Source organism: Mercenaria mercenaria, chromosome 2 (genome assembly GCF_021730395.1).
Source record: "Mercenaria mercenaria strain notata chromosome 2, MADL_Memer_1, whole genome shotgun sequence".
Lineage (NCBI taxonomy): Eukaryota > Metazoa > Mollusca > Bivalvia > Venerida > Veneridae > Mercenaria > Mercenaria mercenaria.
The window spans coordinates 101,263,332-101,284,134 of NC_069362.1; the positions used below are offsets into that span (position 1 = coordinate 101,263,332).

Below are 20,803 nucleotides of genomic sequence, written 5' to 3' on the forward strand. Positions count from 1 at the left end.
GTATGTTAAAATGCACTGTATGCATGGACCAGTTATATTTTTTTCCTGGGGGAGCACGGTCCCGGACCGACCACCACCCCAGAAGTGCCCTTTTCAGTGCCAGCACCCTGCCCTTTTTTAATCCTAGCTGGAGCACTGAGACTGAATAGCAAACAGTGCAGACCATGATCAGAGTTCAGACTGCACGAATGTGCAGGCTGATCTTGGTGTGCACTGGTCGCAAAAGCATAATCACTTGCCGCCAACAGGCTAAAGGTTAAATTGGTCACTCTGTTGCCAGTCTTTGTGATTTCCTGATCAGTAATAAATTTCCTTTTGGATTTGTGTGTTTTGGTACCTTGCACAGTATTGAGTTTTTTGCTTTGATATACCAGACATATATATTTGAAAAATGTTCTCACCTGTACAAAGTGTATATTTTGGAGTCTGTTATATAAAGATTAGAATCTGTTTACAGGAACCAGGTTTACAAGGTCTGTCAAGTAGTGGAAGGGCCTCACCAAATGTGGATTCTAAGGTAATTATAAAAACAGTAATGGTAATTATATATAAATTTAGTGATACTTCTTTGGCTGATACAAGAGCTAATAAAATTAGATAGAAAAATGACTGTAGTACCACTACCTCCCATACTGCTTACAATAGGAAATATACTAGGATTTAGTTAAACCCCAACTCACTCACTTTATTTTTGTCCTGAAGCTCTTATAATAATGTAAAACTAATGATTACTTGTATGGTGATAGTACAATGCATTGGTAAAAGAGCATGTTGGGCCTCTGTGGCCAACAGGTTCAAGCAGTTTATGGGTAGCCGTCATCAAGCAGGCTTGTGTAAGATCACTGGATCTACAGATGCCTGCCTGTGCCTTAATAATGTCTAAAGGAGCACCCAGGGTATTTATCCACTGTCAACGCTGGAAAGTCGTAATATTACCTAACTGTGTTGGTGTGACAAAATATTTTATTTATTTTGTTTGGTTTAACATCACACCGACACAATTATAGGTTATATGGGGACTTCCCAGCTTTGATGATGGAGGAAGACCCCGGGTGCCCCTCCGTGCGTTATTTCATCACGAGCAGGCACATTGGTAGAACCACCGACCTTCAACGCCCTGAGTGGCAAGTGATTTGAAGCCGGTGACCTTAACCACTCAGTCACGGAGGCCCCTTGACATAAAATAAAGAGTAGACAAATAATAGAACATGCATCAAACATGAATACCTTTCAGACACCTGGGAGCAGAGATGAACTACATTTCTCAGATGGAGGGTCTTCAGCATTTGATGAGATAGGTCTGTCTGGTACTCAAGCTTCCAAGAAATCTGAAACTCCACTAAGTCTCTCAGCATCTGATGGTATGTGCTTAAAATTGTTACTGGAGTTCAGTTAGGTAGTTATAGTTTGGTTTAAACAATATTTTATTAATCACAATTTATTTATAACATGTACATAAAACAAAAAGGCATACAGGATTGAGTAGGAAGCTGAATGCTTATTTGAAACCCTCCACTTGATAGCTTAACAATTACAATAGACGTCTCTGAGATATGTACTTGTTCATACTTGGAAATAAAGAAGACAAGTCATACATGGCTGCCTAGTGGTTAAACAATCAGCCTCAGGTATGGAAGGTAAGTGGTTGGAATCCCTCTGACAGCCACTCAAATGTGGCCAGTTGGTGAACCTTTAGCTAATTAAAAATGGTTAACAACTGCCAAGCTGCCTGATACAAGTTGTAACTTATTCAAATAATTATAAATGTTGCAGTTCATTCAGATGTTCATGAAGTGTGTTGTAATTCATTCAGATGCGGATGGTTTGTTATGTCAAGCATTACTGACTGGGAATTTTGAAGCAGGTGTAGATATGTGTCTGTGTGAGAACAAAATGGCCGAGGCAATACTGCTGGCTATAGCTGGAGGACCTGAACTTCTCAGTCGTACACAGCAGAGATACTTCCAGAAAAATGGCACAAATTTGGGCAGGGTTAGTATCATATATGTAAATGTAGTCATTTAGAATTAAGGCATTGGTAAGTTTTCTTTAAAGAAAAATGCGAAGCTATTTCTCACAAAATGTTTCCACCTCTTACAGAAGAAGTCTTAAAACAGTAAAACTGTGTTACTCTATTTAGTTATAAAAAGTGAAGAAACAGAAATAATGTGTAAAGAAGTAAGTAAGTAACATACACGCATCTTGTTTTGTTACATCATGCACATATGACTTGCTAATGAAAACTTTTTAAGTCCACCACTCTGCTGATTGTGAGTTTGATCTTACCAAGGCAGTCTCTCCTGGACGTCACATTCTTGCACCTAGTGCCATTTGCCATCCAGTTTTAAACCTATTGGAAAGTTGTAAGTTAGTTCTGTTGGCCAAGATAATACTTGGCAGAAATGTAAGAACCTGTGGTATTTTTTTTAACCATAAGTACTTTACAATTCAAAAAATGTTGGGGAGATGAAACATCATAATCTATTAATGTGTTTTCAGTGTTTGAATAAACTTGTATCAGAATCAGTTATTCAGTATTTCCTGTTTATTGTCAAATAAGAAACTGATATGTGTGATGTACAATGCATGGTATTTTTCAGTTGGTATCTGCAATTGTAACACATGATTGGAGGCAGGTAGTGAACAGCTGTGAATTGGACAACTGGAAGGAAGCTTTAGCAGTTATACTCACATATTCTCCTGCTGATGAATTCTCTACTCTCTGTGGTAAGATCTATGTACAAATTTATTATCCGTAGGAGGTAAAATGATACTTTCCTATAAATGTTAACATGCTTCTTGAGTTTGTACTTTAGAGAAACAAGTTGTTGTAAAAGTAATGAAGAGGTTTGGTATTATTTCAGCTAGGATGAACATAGGAGCACTTTCTATGAGTTACAGGTACTTTATTCTGATACTGTCTGCTTGCTTAGTTCAATACGGAAAGCGCTATTATCTATAGATTGGTGGGGTCATGAGTCGATCCACGGGCAATGCGTATGTACTCATTGATGATTGATAATATTCTGATACCACTACTACTATTTCTCAGGAAAGGTTATTAAAGTGAAAAGAGGAATACTGTGGTTAGTGCTTTCTGAAGTTTTTTAAGGTGTTAACTTAGATGTAATGGAAACATTGTTTTCTCTTTAGATACTTTGGCAGCAAGGTTAGAAAATGAAGGAAATGGAGAACTATCTCCCTATGCTGGTCTGTGTTATATATGCTCTGGCAATGTTGAGAAAATGGTGGAAAATTGGTTCAATACGACACAGAGCAGTAACTCACCAATGGCCTTACAGGTAAATGATTATACTGTCCCTGTTTATAGTTTGCCCTTTCAGTTAGGCAGGTGGTCTCCCATTTAGACAGACTTAAGAACATCCAAAATTACATTTTGATACACTTGATCAATAATGTTTTTTTCATGAATTGCAAGGTTCAGATATTAACTATACATCATTTCAAAGGCCTATGAGAGTGGTAGTAGGATCATTCTCAGGGATTTTTTTACCATTTCAAACCTGGGGCCTGGGGCCCATTAAATTGGGAAAAATGGCATGTAAAACCTGAAAATTGGGAAATTTCAAAAATAAGTTTTACCGTTATATGAAATTTTATTCAGCATTGTATGTCAAATTACAAATTTACAAGTCAATTTTTCTGTTGTTTTTTGTCTCTTGAAAGTGTCTACCAATTTGCACAATGAAAGTCACAAAAATCTCTTTGGACAAAGAAGGGTCAGCAAAAACCTTCAGTTTTCAGTGGGTCAATACCAGCTTCACTTGTGTACAGTGTTTTATCCAATGTTTTATAACGGGCTTGATCTGAGGATATGTTTAATTCGTCATCAGCGTTTGCTTATATTACCGAATCTTGGGACTTTATCATAGTAGCCTGTTTCTCAGCACTTGTTTTATTGACAAAGCCAAAGCTTGACAGCTTTTTGTTGTCAGCAGCATACCTTTTTATGCCTACATCTGTATAATATTACTATTTATTACTCAACATATATTTATTTCTGGAAAAATTGGCGAGCTTGATCGCAGTCACATGTACGGAACATAGAACAGTTCGCAAGATTTAATCGAATCGGTACCTGAGTGGTTATTCCATTAAAACAGGAACAGCTCTAACTCGAAAAAATATAAGGAACAAGAATCAAAATGAAAAATCGGAAACTTGAAAATTGAGATTACAGCAAAATTGGTATTTTTGGCAGGTTTTTGGGAAATTTAAACCTCAAAATTGGGAAAATAAGCAAATTTCTGTAATTGGGATGGGGCCGAAATTCGGCCCCAAAATCAGCCCTAAAAAAAACCCTGGTTTTTGATTTTGAAATATCTTCAGTTATGCTAATTGTATGGTAATAAATGCATTTTTTGCACTGTAAAAATCAGACAAAATCATAATTTGGATAAAAAATTACAAAATGTTTGCAAGAAATATTGCTTTTATGCTAACAAAGATATCCTGAAAGTTTTTTTTAACAATCTATTAATACCTGAAAAAGGATAATTTTTTTTAATTTGATGTCAAAAATAGCTTAAATTTACAATGGAAAAATGACCCCACCAGAATCATTTCTTGAAGAAAAATGCAAAACTAATCAAGATATTTTGAAAATTTAGAATGGTCTTATTACCACCCTTGGAGTGCTTTCCATAGAATGCTGTAAAATATCAGCATTCTTTATATTAAAGAGAAATGAAGGAAAAATCTTGTTATGGAAATGTTGGACCAAACTGTAATCATCGCCAACCTTTGTTTCTGTAGAAAAAATGCTGTTTTCCATGTTAATTGCATAGACTATGTTACTAGTGGTATAGGCAAGAATTCTGTGTTCAGTGATCATTTATACATGATTGTACTACTGCAGTACCAATGCAAACTTTAACTGGCATCACGTTCTTATCTTCTGCATGCAAATAATTGCAATGAAATGTGAGACTTTTTGTAACATTTTAGGCTGCTGTCTTTTTTTTGTACTTAGTAAGTAGGAAAAAAACTAAAAAGTACTTGTCAGTTATACAGTTAAAAAAACAATTGAAATAAATGAGATGTTAGTCTGATAATTCACCTTTGTCTGATAATACCTTGATTGCTGTTAATGATAATGTACCATACTGAAGATATTTTCAGAGTTACTGCTTGATTAATCAATGTTTTTAAACTTAAACAGATTTTTTCACAGTATATCTGTTCTATAATTGTGCTAGGATCTGGTAGAGAAAGTGATGTTGTTACGTAAAGCAGTTGAGACATCTAGAGGTCAAGCTCCAGAAATCACTACTGGTATCGTAGCTGATAAACTGAGTGAATATGCTGGTATTCTGTCTTCACAGGGATGTTTAGATACTGCACTGAGATATCTTGGTGAAAGTTCAGAGGTAAATTAAAATGTTTTGGATGCTTTCTGGCAGATAAGCTTGTTTGAGTGCAGAAGTGCCAGCTTCATACTGTACGGTTATATTCAATTATAGAAGTAGCATAATCTCTGTCATTGAGTGAGTTCACATAGGAGACTCACAAATATGAGCGAAATATGTATAAAGATGACCTGATAAATGTAATATAAGAGGATTTTCAAGCTCTGCAGGTGATTTGGTAGTAAATATATTAATCAAACTTCATTTTCTAATTGTTTTTCAAGATAGCAATTCAAATTACAATACTTCGCTTTCATTGTTTGTACAAGAAGTAATTATATTTTACATACAGATAGCAAAACTGTAATTATGTTTAAGTCCAAGTTCCTAGCATAAAAGATAGATCACTGAAATTATCAAACCTAGCTTTCTTCTCATTTTAGCATAGCCTAGCAGTATTGAGGGACAGACTGTATCAAGCCCTGAGTGTTGTACCCCAAGGAATGTCAGCCCCACAGTGCCCCTGGCAGAAAGTAAATGTGGCAGCCCAGCAGCCGGCACCTAGACAACAGCAGCCTACTACATACCAGGCAACAGCTAATTCTACATTCAATACTACTACTACAGGTAGGTTCTAGTGGTCCTTATACAGTTTCTGTTACGTAAACAAAATGTGAACTGTGGATTGGACTCTTGAATAAATATTTTAAGAGCATAGATTGCCATGTGCTTAAGGTACTAGTCTTGCTAGGGATCAAATTCTTTCCTGTTAGGAAGCCATCTGGCTGACTTGGTTCTACTCGGTTGCATGCCCTTCCTTGAAATAATGTCTGGATGGACAAGTGTCTGGAGGGACATGTTTCAGAAATGGGATCTTTGGGTGCTACTATGAAAAATTGAAGATCAGGTGCTTTCTTTGATTTTAAAGAGTCTTAAGTGAATGATATACGATTTAGAAAATTGGTTCATGTTGAAATATGCCTATCTGAAGGGATTATCTGTTGTAAATGTTTGCAATAACTAGTAGTAAGTTTTGTGTTATTTTCAGGGACATACACTAGTCATGGTCAGTATTCAAACCAGTATCCAGTCATGAATGGTCCCACAGTACCTACATACAGTGTAAACAATCCTTTAACTGGACCAACTGGACCCTCGTACAGTAACCCAGTTGGTGCTTCGTCAGTTCCAACATACGGTGGTCAAGTCACATTGGGTGCACCCTCATCACCTACCAACAAAGGGCCGCTTGCTCATAAGTACCCTAATGCAACAACAGGAGGGTATGGTGGAGCGGCCTCTTCTGGGTATGGAGTCAACACTTACAATCCAATGGATTATAACACACAGCCAGTTCAGCCAGCATACAATTATGGGTAAGCGGAATTATATGTAGATATTCTAGACATAAATCATATATAGGTTTGAGTGATAATGCTGTTTTAAGGACAGTTTGTAACATGTTAGACATAACATTCCTTTTTTCAAGCAGAGATGTTATATGATTTTTTTTTCTCTTGCAAATTATTCAAAGTGGGATATTTGACATTCTATTAGAAATTGTTTATTATTATAAATGTATATTCTGATAGGGTTAGTTTTATATTGTAGAGGTCAGTATCCAACACCAGCTGTATCCCAGCCTTCAGGGGCACCTAGTAACATGTATAACAGTGGTACACCAGGTAAATTCCCAGTTTTCATAGATTATTCATTTCTGGAATAATATTATGTAACCTCTTTTTATGCAGTTGTTAAACTTATCTCCTGTCTGAGATTTTAGGGTTTTTACATAGATCTGTTTTAAAGGTCCATTACTAAGGGAAAGTGAGTTGGCAATTTTTTTCATAGCCAGTGCATAGACTTCTGCAAGACACTAAATAATGAAGATTGGCAGGTCAAAATTTACAGAAGTTCTTTGGAACTCAAAGAAATGTATGTGTATTATGTTGAAATTTCAATGAATCGACATAATGACCCCCCAGGTCTTTTTAACTTTCTTCATACTTCATAGAAAAATAATTGTACATATACTGCGATTTATTTCGAATTTCTACATACCAACTTTCATTTTCCAATAAAATGAATAGTTTCTGTGCTTTTTAAAAGAAATTAAAATGTTCACTTTCCTTAGTATTGGACCTTTAACTGTTCAGTCGATCCTGTATGCAGTATCACATGACAACAGCAACGACCTGACAGTTTTATTTCCAATTAGACAGATTTTCAGTGTACAGTCAAATCAGTCTGAAGCAGCCAACCAAAGGAGCAACACAGTCTGTCTGCTCAAGACAGCTGGCTGCTTAAGTTAAAATTTGGGAAAAAATCAGTTTGCGAAGTTAACTGACTGGCTGCTTAAAGCAAGTGGTTGCATAACACCAGTGGCCATTAAAGCAGGTTCAACTGTATTTTAATCTTTTTAAAAGGATCATTTGCAAACAGAGATCAAGTTCTCACATTGCATGCTAAGGTATATATATAGGATAGTATATATATAGGATAGTATTCATACTTGTTTTATTTTAGTGTATATTGATTTTGCCAGCAGACTGTCCGGTTTTAAGGATTCAAGGATTCCAAGGCCTTTATAAAGAAAAATGTGACCAGTCACAATATTCAAGTTTTTATTTATCCCCCCACCAAAGGTGAAGGGGATATTAGAAATGCTCTCCGTCCGTGCGTCTGTCCGTCCGTCCGTCCGTCCGTGCGTCCGCAACGATATTTGTCCGGAGCATAACTCCAAAAGTACTTGAGGGATTTTCTTCAAACTTCATACACTGATAGAACACATTGGGAGGAAGTGCAGTGTGCAAGAACAATAACTCTACCTTGCCTATTTTTTGAGTTATTCCCCTTTATCTTATTTTCTTAAAAAAAATTGTCCGGAGCATAACTCCAAAAGTACTGGAGGGATTTTCTTCAAACTTCATACACTGATAGAACACATTGGGAGGAAGTGCAGTGTGCAAGAACAATAACTCTACCTTGCCAATTTTTTGAGTTATTCCCCTTTATCATATTTTCTTAAAACATTTTGTCCGGAGCATAACCCCAAAAGTACTGGAGGGATTTTCTTCAAACTTCATACACTGATAGAACACATTGGGAGGAAGTGCAGTGTGCAAGAACAATAACTCTACCTTGCCTATTTTTTGAGTTATTCCCCTTTATAATATTTTCTTAAAGAAATTTGTCCGGAGCATATCTTCTTCATGCATGGAGGGATTTTGATATATCTTGGCACAAATGTTTACCACCAATGTGCGGAGTGTCATACGCAAGAACTAGGTCCCTAGGTCTAAGGTCAAGGTCACACTTAGAGGTCAAAGGATACAAGAATAAAAACCTTGTCCGGAGCATTTCTTCTTCATGCATTGAGGGATTTTGATATAACTTGGCACAAATGTTTACCACCACGAGACGGAGTGTCATGCGCAAGATCCAGGTCACTAGGCCTAAGGTCAAGGTCACACTTAGAGGCCAAAGGTCAGATACAAGAATGACTTTGTCCGAAGCATTTCTTCTTCATGCATGGAGGGATTTTGATGTAACTTGGCACAATTATACACCATCATGAGACGAAGTGTCATGCGCAGTTCCCTTCTTTAGAATTACTTCCCTTTGTTGTTACTTTAAATAGCTTTTATTGTAACTTTTTCATTACTAGTCGTAGGGAAAAATCGAGACCACTTTTCTGTAGTACAACAAACATGCTAAATCCAATTTTGAGGTGTATTTTGACCAGTCTCTTCCTGATAAAGATTTTTGTGTGGACTTGCAATTTTTTTTTTTTTTTTTTTTTCTTTTTTTTTTTTCTTTTTTTAAAGATTAACTTCCCTTAGTTGTTACTATAAATAACTTATATTGTAACATTTTTATAATTGACCCTAGGGAAAAAACAAGACCACTTTTCTGTGGTACAGCATAGATGTTACTCTCCAGTTTTATGTGTATTTTATTAATTTTATTATATATAAGGTATCTCTACCTAGTAAGGAGTTTTTTTGTGGACTTTAAAAAACAAAAGACTTACAATGATTACTAAACAACCACAAAATTAACATTCCATTTGCAAATACAGCTGCTAGAGTAAAGAAATTTGCTTTGACGGGCATATATTGTGACATTCTGGCACTCTTGTTCCCTGTTAGCTTTCCATTCCTTCTTTTTACAGTAGCCATATAGAAAAACATCATAGTTATACTCTTCATGAAAATTAATAAAATTTAGCAGTAAACCACCTCACTACTGACTTATTCTTTCTTCCACATCTTAAAACCCCTGATGCGGACCACATCCTTCAATTATGATATGCCCGGTGGGGGGATTAGCCATGTCTGACATGGCTCTTGTTTATAAGTGCAAACAAAGCTATAGGAAAATCATGAAATACTAGCATTGTTAACAAAAATGTTTCTGGTAATGTTTGCAGGATATGGTCAGCCTCCTTCAGGTGGTGGTACCCATCCAAACTTCCACTCGTTCCAAGATTCCAAACCAGACAAGGCATGGAATGATCCTCCTATGGTAATGAAAAAAGACAAGCCAAAGGTAAATGTTGAAATTCATTTGTCAGATCATGAAAATAAGAATACATGTTACTTACTATAACTTTTGTAATTATGTCTCCCACCACACAGTGGTGTGGGAGACATATTGATTTACTCCAGTCTGTGTGTGTGTCTGTCACAAAGCTTGTCCGCACTCTAAGTCGAACATTTCTCATCTGATTTTCACCAAACTTAAGCAAAATGTGTTTGACCATAAGACCTCGGCCAAGTTCGATAACTAGCCAAATCGGTCCAGGCGTCTTGGAGTTATGGCCCTTGAATTACCAAAAATCGGCCTTTTTTTTACTCTTGTCCGCACTCTAATTCAAAACTTGAACAAAATGTGTTTAACTATAAGACCTCGGCTAAGTTCCATAACTAGCCAAATCGGTCCAGGCATTTTGGAGTTACAGCCCTTGAATTATCGAAAAATCGGCCTTTTTACTCTTGTCCGCACTCTAAGTCGAACATTTCTCATCCGATCTTCACAAAACTTGAACAAAATGTGCTTGGCCAGGTTTGATAACTAGCCAAATCAGTCTAGGCATTTTGGAGTTACGGCCCTTGAATTACCGAAAAATCTGCCTTTATACAATTGTCCGCTCTCTAAATCGAACATTTCTCATCCGATCTTCACCAAACTTGAACAAAATGTGTTTGGCCATAAGACCTTAGCCAAGTTCGATAACTAGCCAAATCCGCCCACGCACTTTTGATTTATGGCCCTTGAATTACTGATTGGATCCACTCATCCAGACCATCTAATTGGATCAACTCGTCTAAACCATCTAGAGAAACTAGACATTTTTCATAGGGGCAGTTGTGGGAGACATGCGCTTTTCTCAAAAGCATCTCTAGTTATTCCTTGATGTAAGTATTCATGGTGTGTTAATAGCCTTGAAGGATGGACTAGAAACAGTTTTGTCTCCTAAATGTTGCAGTGATGCAATTACAGGATATATTTTTATCGTATCTGTTTGGATCTAACAGTTTCCCAATAACCATGTTGTAACACTGCAATAGATGTAAGGAGGCAGTATTTGGGAAAACCATTATTGCCCCAGTAATCAGGTAAAGAGATAAGTCTGTGTATTGTAAGGAACCATTAGCATATGTATAAATGGCCATATCCAAGTTTAACTTACACTTGTAACTAGATACTGATAACAAGTATGCTTTAATACTAATGTATTTTAATATCAGCCCCAGCCAAGTGATCCTGCCCCAATCACAAACCCTATATATGGTAGTCAACCCCAGGTACCAGACCAGAGCCAGCCAGGAAGCCAAATGAACTATGGAAATTTCTACAATCCACAGGAATACAAACCTGAACCTCAGGTAAATATGTTAAATTACACACAACACAATGCTGGGACTAATAGCAAAACCTTGTATATTTCCTTGTCTTAATGTAAATATCTGATTGGCCGTCTTACACAAGTTAGTTGTTATTTTACAATGACTTGCAATATCAGTTATGTGCAAAGTTTTTTCATGTCGAAATTTAGTCATTACTGTTAATATATGGTAGTGATATTGCAGTCATGACTTATTTTAGAGGATATGGCTTTAACCCTTACCCTGCTAACCATTTATTTTCTGAAGGGATGTTCACTGAAAATTTACTGACTCAATAACGAAACAGTGCAGACCATGATCAGCCTGCACGGATATGCAGGCTGATCTTGGTCTGCACTGGTTGCAAAGGTAGAATTACTTGCTGCCAGCTGGCTAAAGCTTTAATACAATGGGGCACTTAAAATATTCCTTTTAGTCTCTATTTTTCCTGCTGCACAGCATTTGATAAAAACAGTTTTTGCAAATATGTAATCTGTGGAAATATTCAAGGTGCCAGAGTTAGTTTTGAAAGACATATTTATGTCTTAAGCTTGTGTTTTTCTTTTTCTGCAACTTCTTGCATCATATATAGTTATCTAACAAAGTTGAATTTGTACTAAGTTAAATAACAGTTATATAATATATATCACCCTGAAAGACTTCAGCAGATATTTTGTCAAAGTAGCATCTTATTATTTTAAAAGTAACATTTTAAAAAAAAAAACAAACAAATTGGATGAGCTTCAGAAGAATGTACAGTAATATACAGTCAAGCCCATTCTACAGCCACCTGACTCGAAAGACCACACCACCCATATTCATGAATTGTTAAGGTTTGGAGTTGCAAGTATTTAACTTTCATTAGTACATTTTATGTTCAGACATTTTTCAGAGCTGTCTTTAGCTGCAAAGTACATCATCATACTGTGTTTCATTACTGTATGGGCTTATTTAGCAGTGACAGAACAGAAAGAAAATTTAGCTTTTAAAGTTTCAGATATATTATGTTGATGAATGGAGGCCAAGGTTTCATTTTTATTTTAGGTTAAAACATTAGCAGTTTTTGGGGCTTCCTTTTGGATCCTCAAGTATGATCTGTCTTTACAGGTTCAGCTGTGTGAAAAGTCTTTTAGGGGTTATATATACTAGAATAACAATACTAGAGAAAATATTGTATCTCTAGTCAAGCGATAACTGTTAACAGTTTTTCTTCTTTCTTTCATACACATTTATTTCAGTATTTAAGATCCTCACATTAAATTCTTTACCACTTTGTTGTGTAGATGCTATTTTGTTTCACTGTTGCTGTCCAAATGGATATAGAATTTTTAAAGACTAGATTTCACTCTCTTTAATTTCATTAACATTTCAGCTTACAGTCTTTATCAATATGATATTTTACTATATTGTTGTACAAGGCATAGATAGTTGAAATTCATACTTCTGTGGTATTTTTGCTGCTTGTATGATTTGCACATACTAGTAAACAGTCTGGTTCTCTATTCACAATATTTCAACAAGTGTTGGGTTTGATGTTTTGTCAACATGCGCTGACATAAAATTGTGCCAAATTTCATTGGAATGTTTTATACTACCGGTACTTTAGGCCAGCTTTGACAGTATATTAGAATAATATATCAATCTGTTTAAAAGGTACATGCATCTGTTAGAGCTATGGCAAAACAATGTTTACATTTGCAAGTTATAAAGCATGTTCCATACAGCTGGCCTATGAAAAGTTAGTGGTTCTAACCCAAGAGCCTGCTGATACTGGAAACAAGGTCTAGAGGGGCACCTAGGGTCTCCCTCCACTATCAGAGGCTGGAAAAGTCACCACGTGACTTAAATTGGGTCTCTATTCCAAACAAACAAACAAAAATATAGCATTGTTCTTTGTTTAGAAAGTTGACAGATTTGTGAATAGAGGGCTTGCTTTAACTTTATGCTGCAAAGATTCTTTTGAAACACATGACTATATATAAAAAATCACAAAACTAATTTGATAAAAATTAAAACCTTCTCTACCATATTTCTTACACCTTAATATTTTATGTACAGTTTTTAGAAATGGAGCTCGTAATTAGTAAAAACATGTCACTTAAAAAAGTTAATTAGGATGCAATGTGCTAAAGAATGATATCAGAAGAGTATTTGCAGCAGTGCTTGTTTGTATTTTATATATTGTGTAACATGCCTATCTTCTGTACCAGAAATTCTCAACAACACCACAACCTACGTACACTAACAGCCATGTTGCACCAAAGGTGAGATGATGTTTGTCTCGGAGCAAGGGTGGATGAATAAAGGCATTCACTTTATACTAAATGTAGCATACTAAGTTTGATTTGACTTGACTAATGCATTAAGTGCTCTCTGTCATGCTGGTTCTACAATGTGTTAGTTCTACATCATGAAGTGCAGCTGCATGCATTTATTTATTTGCCCGCTTGACAGTTGAAGTGAAAACAGAATGTTACACAGTCACAAATGTGTACATTTAGAATATGTTCTCCATTTTAATTCAAATCAAGTAATGTAGTAATGAGTTCAAGAAACCTATTTTACACTTAAATATCTGTGCTAAATACTTGAAATAAAGTTTGATCTAAGTCATATTTTCATTATCTGATTTTAGTTTGCATGTTCTCAAATTAAAGATAGATTTATACCGTGCAATGTTAAGAGTTTGCACTGTCTTTTTTGCCTGAACTAAGTTACAGAATAATGAATTAATCCTTGAAAAATATAAATCTTGGATTTGTTTTTTTCAGCCGGCTGCGCCAGAGCCTGTGAAGGAAGTTCCAAAAGCACCTATTCCAGAAGAACATAAAGTTTTACAAGATATATTCAATAATTTGGTGCATAATTGTCAAACAAGAGCAAATAACGCTGTAAGTAAAACCACACCATTGCGGTAGTAATGTTTCATAATTAGTTCCCTATTAGTGTATCAATAAAGAGGACTCGTGCCTTGCCTCCTCACCTCAATTAATCGTCAATTTGTATGTCACACAAAGTGGGATCCTGCAATAACTTGTGCAGTCTCATAAAGTTTGTAATAATATCACAGTGCTATGATAATATCTATGTTGAAAAAAAAAAGTTAAATAGTTTTATGATATTTCTAGATTTCTTTTATAGTAGAGGGATATTTCCATGTTCGTATATTGATATACATCTGTATCTTTATTGAAGTGTGTTTTGGAAAGAATTTCCAACTATTAACCATTCATATTCTTTCTCATTCAAATATAATTTCGTACCAGTGAAAAATAAAAATGATATCATCACTGAAATATTTGTAATTCACTGATATATTCCAATTTTTCAGTAAAAAGCATTAAACAAATGTCTTGTATATATTTTGAACTAAATTTAAGTATTATATGTTTGTAGCAAATGAAGAGAAAGCTGGATGATGTAATGAAAAAGCTAGAAATTCTTTATGACAGGCTTAGAGAAGGCACAGTAAGTATACCCCTAGAAATTGAATATAATTTCTGACAGTTCAGGGACTCTAGATTGATGTCTTTTTCTTTTTCAAAAGTAATAATGTTTTTTCATTTGCTAAGTAAGTATTAATCAAACGTTTTAAAAAAAGCCAATAAGTGAATTCTTGGCAGTAATTTTATATATTTTTTTTTGTGTAAAACCTGATAATCCTAAAATATGTAGAAAGGCTGTCTACTTGGTTAGTCACACAGTAAAAAATAAATATAAAATGAAGGAATTTAGCTATAGTTCATAGCAAACACATGAGATGTCCATTTAAAAAGTACCCAATGTGATTTTTGACATTTTAAATGTATTACTTTCTGTTTATAGATATTACAAAAATTGAAATTGATGACATACATTTGGAAGCATAACCTACATATGAGTAACTTCTGCTCCTTGTCATTATATTTCATTCTAATATGCTTGTCTCTGTTAAAACACTCTTACGCTAGAATGATGTCACGTTAATGTGCAGTGATGTCATAGTTCTTGTTGCGACGAAGAAAGAGCGCCTCTATATTTTATCTACTGTTTTAGATGAATGGCATACTAGAATCGAAATAATTTATAGCAGAAGAGTGTTTTAACGCTATTTATACACTGGCGGTAATATGTCGTACAAGTAATTTCACTCGGGCTGCGCCCTTGTGCAGTTATTAAGCAAAACGTATAACTGCCTATTGTGCATAAATAGTGTTAAAGCACTCTTTTGCTATAAATTATTTCTTAATTACTTTAATGCAGCATGGTTTGCTTAAAGATGCTTGTACCATACGCTTGACTGGTTTATTGAAATTAAGAGTTATGATGTTACATCAAACGGAATAAAGTAATTAATATAGCACATTATGTCATTTCATATTTCAGTTATCGCCTGCAGTTATTCAAGGTTTACACCAGATTGTTCAAACTGTACAACAGTATGATTATAACACAGGACTTGCAATTTATACACAAATGGTCAGTCAGGGAAATTTCTCAGAAATCAGCAGTTTCATGCCAGGACTAAAAATGTTGATACAGTCGGCATCACATCTTCAAGTCTACGTACAATGATAGCGCTCTGTGTTAGAAAAACTTTTCAAATTTATGACGGTGTGTGACGTCTTCAAATCTGTGTTTGCAATCATTATTCTCTGAGCTAGATAATTATTCAAAGTTACAGCTTCATGACAATGCAGTGTATATAATGTTAATAAATTATATAAAGTACACGGTGTACATAATGATTGTGATCTTGGTTAGGTAACTATTCATGACAATGTATCATGTCTACAAATCTGTTGATATAGATGATGACTGCTGTCCATGCCAGAAAAGTGTTGAAATTATAAGATATTTATTACAATGCAGTTGGTGTATAAAATAAGAATTAGACGAAGAAGTTACCTTTGAACAGTTATTTTCTGTTATTTGGTACATCTTTGCTATTTCATTATAGTACATTTTGCAACAGTCTTCAAGTGGCTTAACTTCTTAAACATAAAATATGTGTTAATTATAAAACAAAGAAGCAGTTGCAATTGTTTCATGCTGAAGTTGTGATATGTATTTTAGTAAATTAGAATGTTTTATGAAGGCAAATTCATATTATTTCCATGTCATAATTGTACTGTAGACTGAATGGATAGTGCTAGTCATGTATTTGTTATGCATGTTTTCTGTCTGCAGAAAAAAACCCAAACACATTCATATTTTGACAATGACTAATGAACATATTGTGTTCATAAAATTGTTTAATAGAAGTTTTATTCAAGTATTAAACCACCTGTTTAGGAGATCATTCTAACATGTATGCTGTTTATAAAATGCCTTTTCAAAGCATGCTATTTTTATATGCTCGTGTTGTTATATATATGCTCATTCTAGATATAATAAAGGAATATGAGAGAATTTGCTTTGTGTAATTAAGAAGGTTTTACACATTTTGTGTTACTGTTGATCTGATGTGTTTGTAAAATGTGCATCTTGAATCCAAGGCAACCAAACATATAAATGTTAAGGAATAATTTTTTTAAGTCTTTAAGATTAAAATATAGATGTATGGCATCTAATTGATAGAGAGGGTAATCTTATTACAAATGCTTATGTGTATACTATGCAGCCTGCTGGAAACTGTGGACAAAATTAAGGACTACATATAAATCGACACATTTTAAACTTTACATTTTAGTCTTTTACTAGTACATTTTGAATTTGTACAGCTAAGTTATGTTTAGAGTTGCAACATTTTGACCATTTGCACCTCAGACGTATACTGAAATAAAATGTGATGTTCTACACTTATTTGTACAAGTACGAAATTGTAATCTCTTGTTTACTTTTTCAAAGACATTTACATTGCTGTTGATGATTCGCATCTTTGTGTCATGAAATTGTGTGTTTTTGACTTTAAATTCTACAATTTACTCTTGTTTTGAGTACAGACAAAATTTCACATACTGTAGCAGAAAGATGATGATTTATGAATATGTAATTTCTGTTATATCTTAACCAGGGGTAAATTGGAATAGGGAATCTTTATTTTTGGACAATTCTCACTGACCGATATGTGTTGGAAAGTTGTCATTTGCACACGGAATTGTAAATTACCTTTTTGATTTAATATTTTATTTTGTGTGATAATACTTTTGCATAATTTCTGTCACCAAAAAATCAAAATAGATAGAGATTATAGTAGCAAAAACTTAGTAAATTATTTACTCAGCGATAATTAACAGTATTTATGTGAAGACTTTGTGCTAGTTGTTTCTTTTATTTTGCATTGAAATATTCTGTTGTTTATTTTATCATTTATAAAGTTGTAGTAGATATAAATGAAGTAGAATTGTCAGTTATATGTAGCCATAATCCAGACTCGTGTCTAACAGAGGTCCAACACTGTTAGAATTTTGACTCTTAAGATAGTTGTCTTGAACCTCAGATTGTCCTGACACATTTAACTGGCTGCACTTGCACTGAAAACTTTCTGACTAAAATAGATTTCCCAAATCAAAATAGGCATAACCTAGAGGCAATCTACGTTCAAAGATATAAGAAGAAACAATTGCTGTAGACTGTCAACAAGGACAGAGCTGTTCTTGAAATAAAACTACATAATAATGCATACAAGAAAAACAGCTTGTATAATTAGTCTGCTATTAGGAATTTGATAAGATAGAACACATTCACATTTTTTTTTGATGTATTCAATCATTATCCACATAATACTATGAATTACTCTTAATTAATAGCTAGTCAGTTTTAAAGGTACTATAGGTTTGATAACATAACATTTAATGTAATTGAACATGTTTCCTGTAAATATAAATTATCTTATTTCATAAATGAATTCTCACAGAATGACAGATAGAATAAAATGTCATATAGATGTTAATACTATTACTTATTGGACTGATACTTCTTGATTAATGATAACTATGTGAAAAAATAATAAAACATTACGAACCAAGCATTTGTTTGTGTTATTATTCATTGCAGAACTTTTTATACGCCGGAGTGGACATACTATGTTAAAATACATGTCATCTGTGTGTCTGTCTGTCTGTCTGTTAGCGATTCAGTTTCTGCTCATTAACTTAAGAATGCTTTGACTAGTGACCTTGATTTGTACATTGACCATGTGCATGGGCTTCCATGACTATTCGTCGGAAGACATTTGGTCGAAAAGACATTTGACAGAAAGGACAATTAGTCGGGCGTACAATTGGTCTCATAGGACTCTATGGCGAATGTAAATTTAACAGAATTTTCGTCGGATTTGGTCGAATTTAGTCGCATTTAACTTGCCCACTTTGCCGTTATGTTTACAGTTTTCAACCCGATTAAAGTAGACTCAGCTTGATTTATTCATCATAACTTAACCTCAACTCTAATCGAACAGTACACAATATACTGTTAAAAATCACATGTTACATTACAATTGATGACAGCAGCACTTCCATTTAAATAACATTGTCTAGATACACCATAAAGTCAATATTTGATGTTAAAGCTTATTCCCTTTAGAAAATCCAAGACTGGCCTCTTTCCGTAGTCTTTCACTGCCTGATCCCTAACGATGCTGAAGCCAGTGGGCCAAAGGCCAAGGTCACAGATAGTATTCACATCTGATAATTTGAGAATGCTTTGACCTATGGTAAAATTTAAATGTCGAGGACACAGTGACTGTACAAAACCGTTTCTGAAGAAAATTTTGAGAACCCTTTAACATGCGATCTTCAGACTTGTTTGGTACATTGGTTATGGGTAATATATTTACTGTAAACGGTTGGTAGTTTTCTGTTATCATATACTTTTTGGATGAAATATTCTGTTCTGTTCTCATGATGCCATCCAAACTGCACACAAAGCTAGCTAAAGATGATCGCAACAGAAACCCCTTTACATAATGTAGTTCAAAACGACATATATAGTATAGACTGGATAAATTAACACTGCAGCGTTTTCGATTCGTGTATAAATTTTTGAGAATATCACATGCATGAAAACATTATTGCAAAATCTTTCAAAAGTTTCAAAATATTTCCTAGTAAATCAAGAAGAATTAACTCCCCGCCCCCGAAAAAACGTGGTATTTAAGGTATTAGGCCCATAATAGAGTATCTCCTCTTTGAAGAGTATTCAGTTTCTGCCATAAACCTACTTTGACTGCGATTTTCAGGGTTGCGTAGGTTCAAGCCCCACTGGTACCAAATTTTTTTTTCTTTTTTTTTTCTAGTTAGTTTTTACTTCTTTCAAGACTTGTTATTGATTTATTGTACAAAAATGGAAACTATTCATTTGATAAGCAATTTCTTGCCGTTCAAAGTGAATTTACCTCTGAAATAGAAGGGGTAGAGTTAGACATCTTTAAAAATACTGAGTTACGTGCGGTAAAAGTTCTCTATTTTGCCTTCGTTCTTTAGATTACATATTGTGGAAGAAATTTAGGTAAGTTTTACTTCTGCCCCACAGTTATTTTTGAATGAAGTGAGCAAAATTGAAAACAGACCCGCAGGATTCGACCTTATAATTTTTCAATGTTGGAGATAGAATTCTGTCTCATTAAATCCGTTTACTTGAGACACCGTAGAAGAAATGATACTGACACTTATATTTTTAGTTCTATAATTGTTTACCAATAGTTGATGATTGTTTCATAAAAAATAATTGTATAATGAAATCTCTGCAAACATTTTGGATACAGGCCGCCACCTTGAAATATGTCTCTACTTGAGCTTGAGGAAATACCATAAATTACACAAAATTTATAAAAAACGGCACGGTAAAAGTTTTTAAAAATTTGCAACAAAATGCGAAGCACGGTCAACTGTAAGAATATACCAAGCAAATGCCATTTTTTAAACATTACTATTAGGGGCCTAATACCTTAAATGATTTTATCAATTAAACAAAAAGGATGTGATTTTATGTTGAACAAAACTACTTTGATTAGAATATAAAGTTTTTGAAGACTAAAAAAGAACAGAATAAAAAAAAAACTGATTGCATTTAATCCTCATAATTATGTGACCGTTTATCTGGCTTAATGTTTTTCACACTTTGCAACACACTTGATTATGACATTAAGTGAAAACAATATTTTAATTACGCGTGCAGCCAAGCGCAATTATCAGCTGATGTTTAAAATTATTTTTGAGTAAACTAAGAAACAAGCTGACAAGCTTTCAAGAATGGTATTTAACCCGCTCCCAGGCAGTTCCTGTCATACAATTTCTGTATACCAAATCAAACACTTTTATCACTGATAATCCGAAAAATTGCACGCACCATGGAGGCACGTTTCCAGATGCTTGACGACTTGTACATGGCGGATCAGAAACTGCGACGCGCATCCTCTCAAATTCTTCAGCTGAACCAAAAGATGGAGATGTTGGATCGACGCCACAGCACTGCCGAGAAAAGGGAGAACCAACGCTTCTGCAATATCCTTGGAAGCCGGATGTTGGTAGTCGAGGGCATGCTTACCGTGTACGGGAAGTACGCTGATCTCAAGAAGCACGAGATTCTCGATCTTCGCTTCAAGTTGTTCGGCGAACGACC

At 34.6% G+C, this 20,803-nt stretch overlaps 1 protein-coding gene across 3 annotated transcripts in view; it reads left to right on the forward strand.

Annotated features, from left to right (window-relative positions):
• Positions 1-18,210, forward strand: part of LOC128555314 (protein transport protein Sec31A-like) — a 32,469-nt gene extending 14,259 nt beyond the window's left edge. For 2 of the 3 annotated variants that reach the window (XM_053537383.1, XM_053537382.1), the window contains exons 14-28: positions 458-517; positions 1,235-1,361; positions 1,814-1,992; positions 2,601-2,727; positions 3,154-3,302; positions 5,220-5,390; positions 5,813-5,996; positions 6,418-6,745; positions 6,981-7,054; positions 9,802-9,920; positions 11,123-11,260; positions 13,471-13,524; positions 14,032-14,151; positions 14,657-14,728; positions 15,626-18,210. In XM_053537383.1, coding sequence (XP_053393358.1) covers positions 458-517; positions 1,235-1,361; positions 1,814-1,992; positions 2,601-2,727; positions 3,154-3,302; positions 5,220-5,390; positions 5,813-5,996; positions 6,418-6,745; positions 6,981-7,054; positions 9,802-9,920; positions 11,123-11,260; positions 13,471-13,524; positions 14,032-14,151; positions 14,657-14,728; positions 15,626-15,814 — 2,091 coding nt within the window. In that variant the 3' untranslated portion in view covers positions 15,815-18,210. The remainder of the gene's footprint in view (positions 1-457; positions 518-1,234; positions 1,362-1,813; positions 1,993-2,600; positions 2,728-3,153; positions 3,303-5,219; positions 5,391-5,812; positions 5,997-6,417; positions 6,746-6,980; positions 7,055-9,801; positions 9,921-11,122; positions 11,261-13,470; positions 13,525-14,031; positions 14,152-14,656; positions 14,729-15,625) is intronic. The other variant, XM_053537384.1, reaches the window with a different exon arrangement.
• The last annotated feature ends 2,593 nt before the right edge of the window (positions 18,211-20,803 follow it).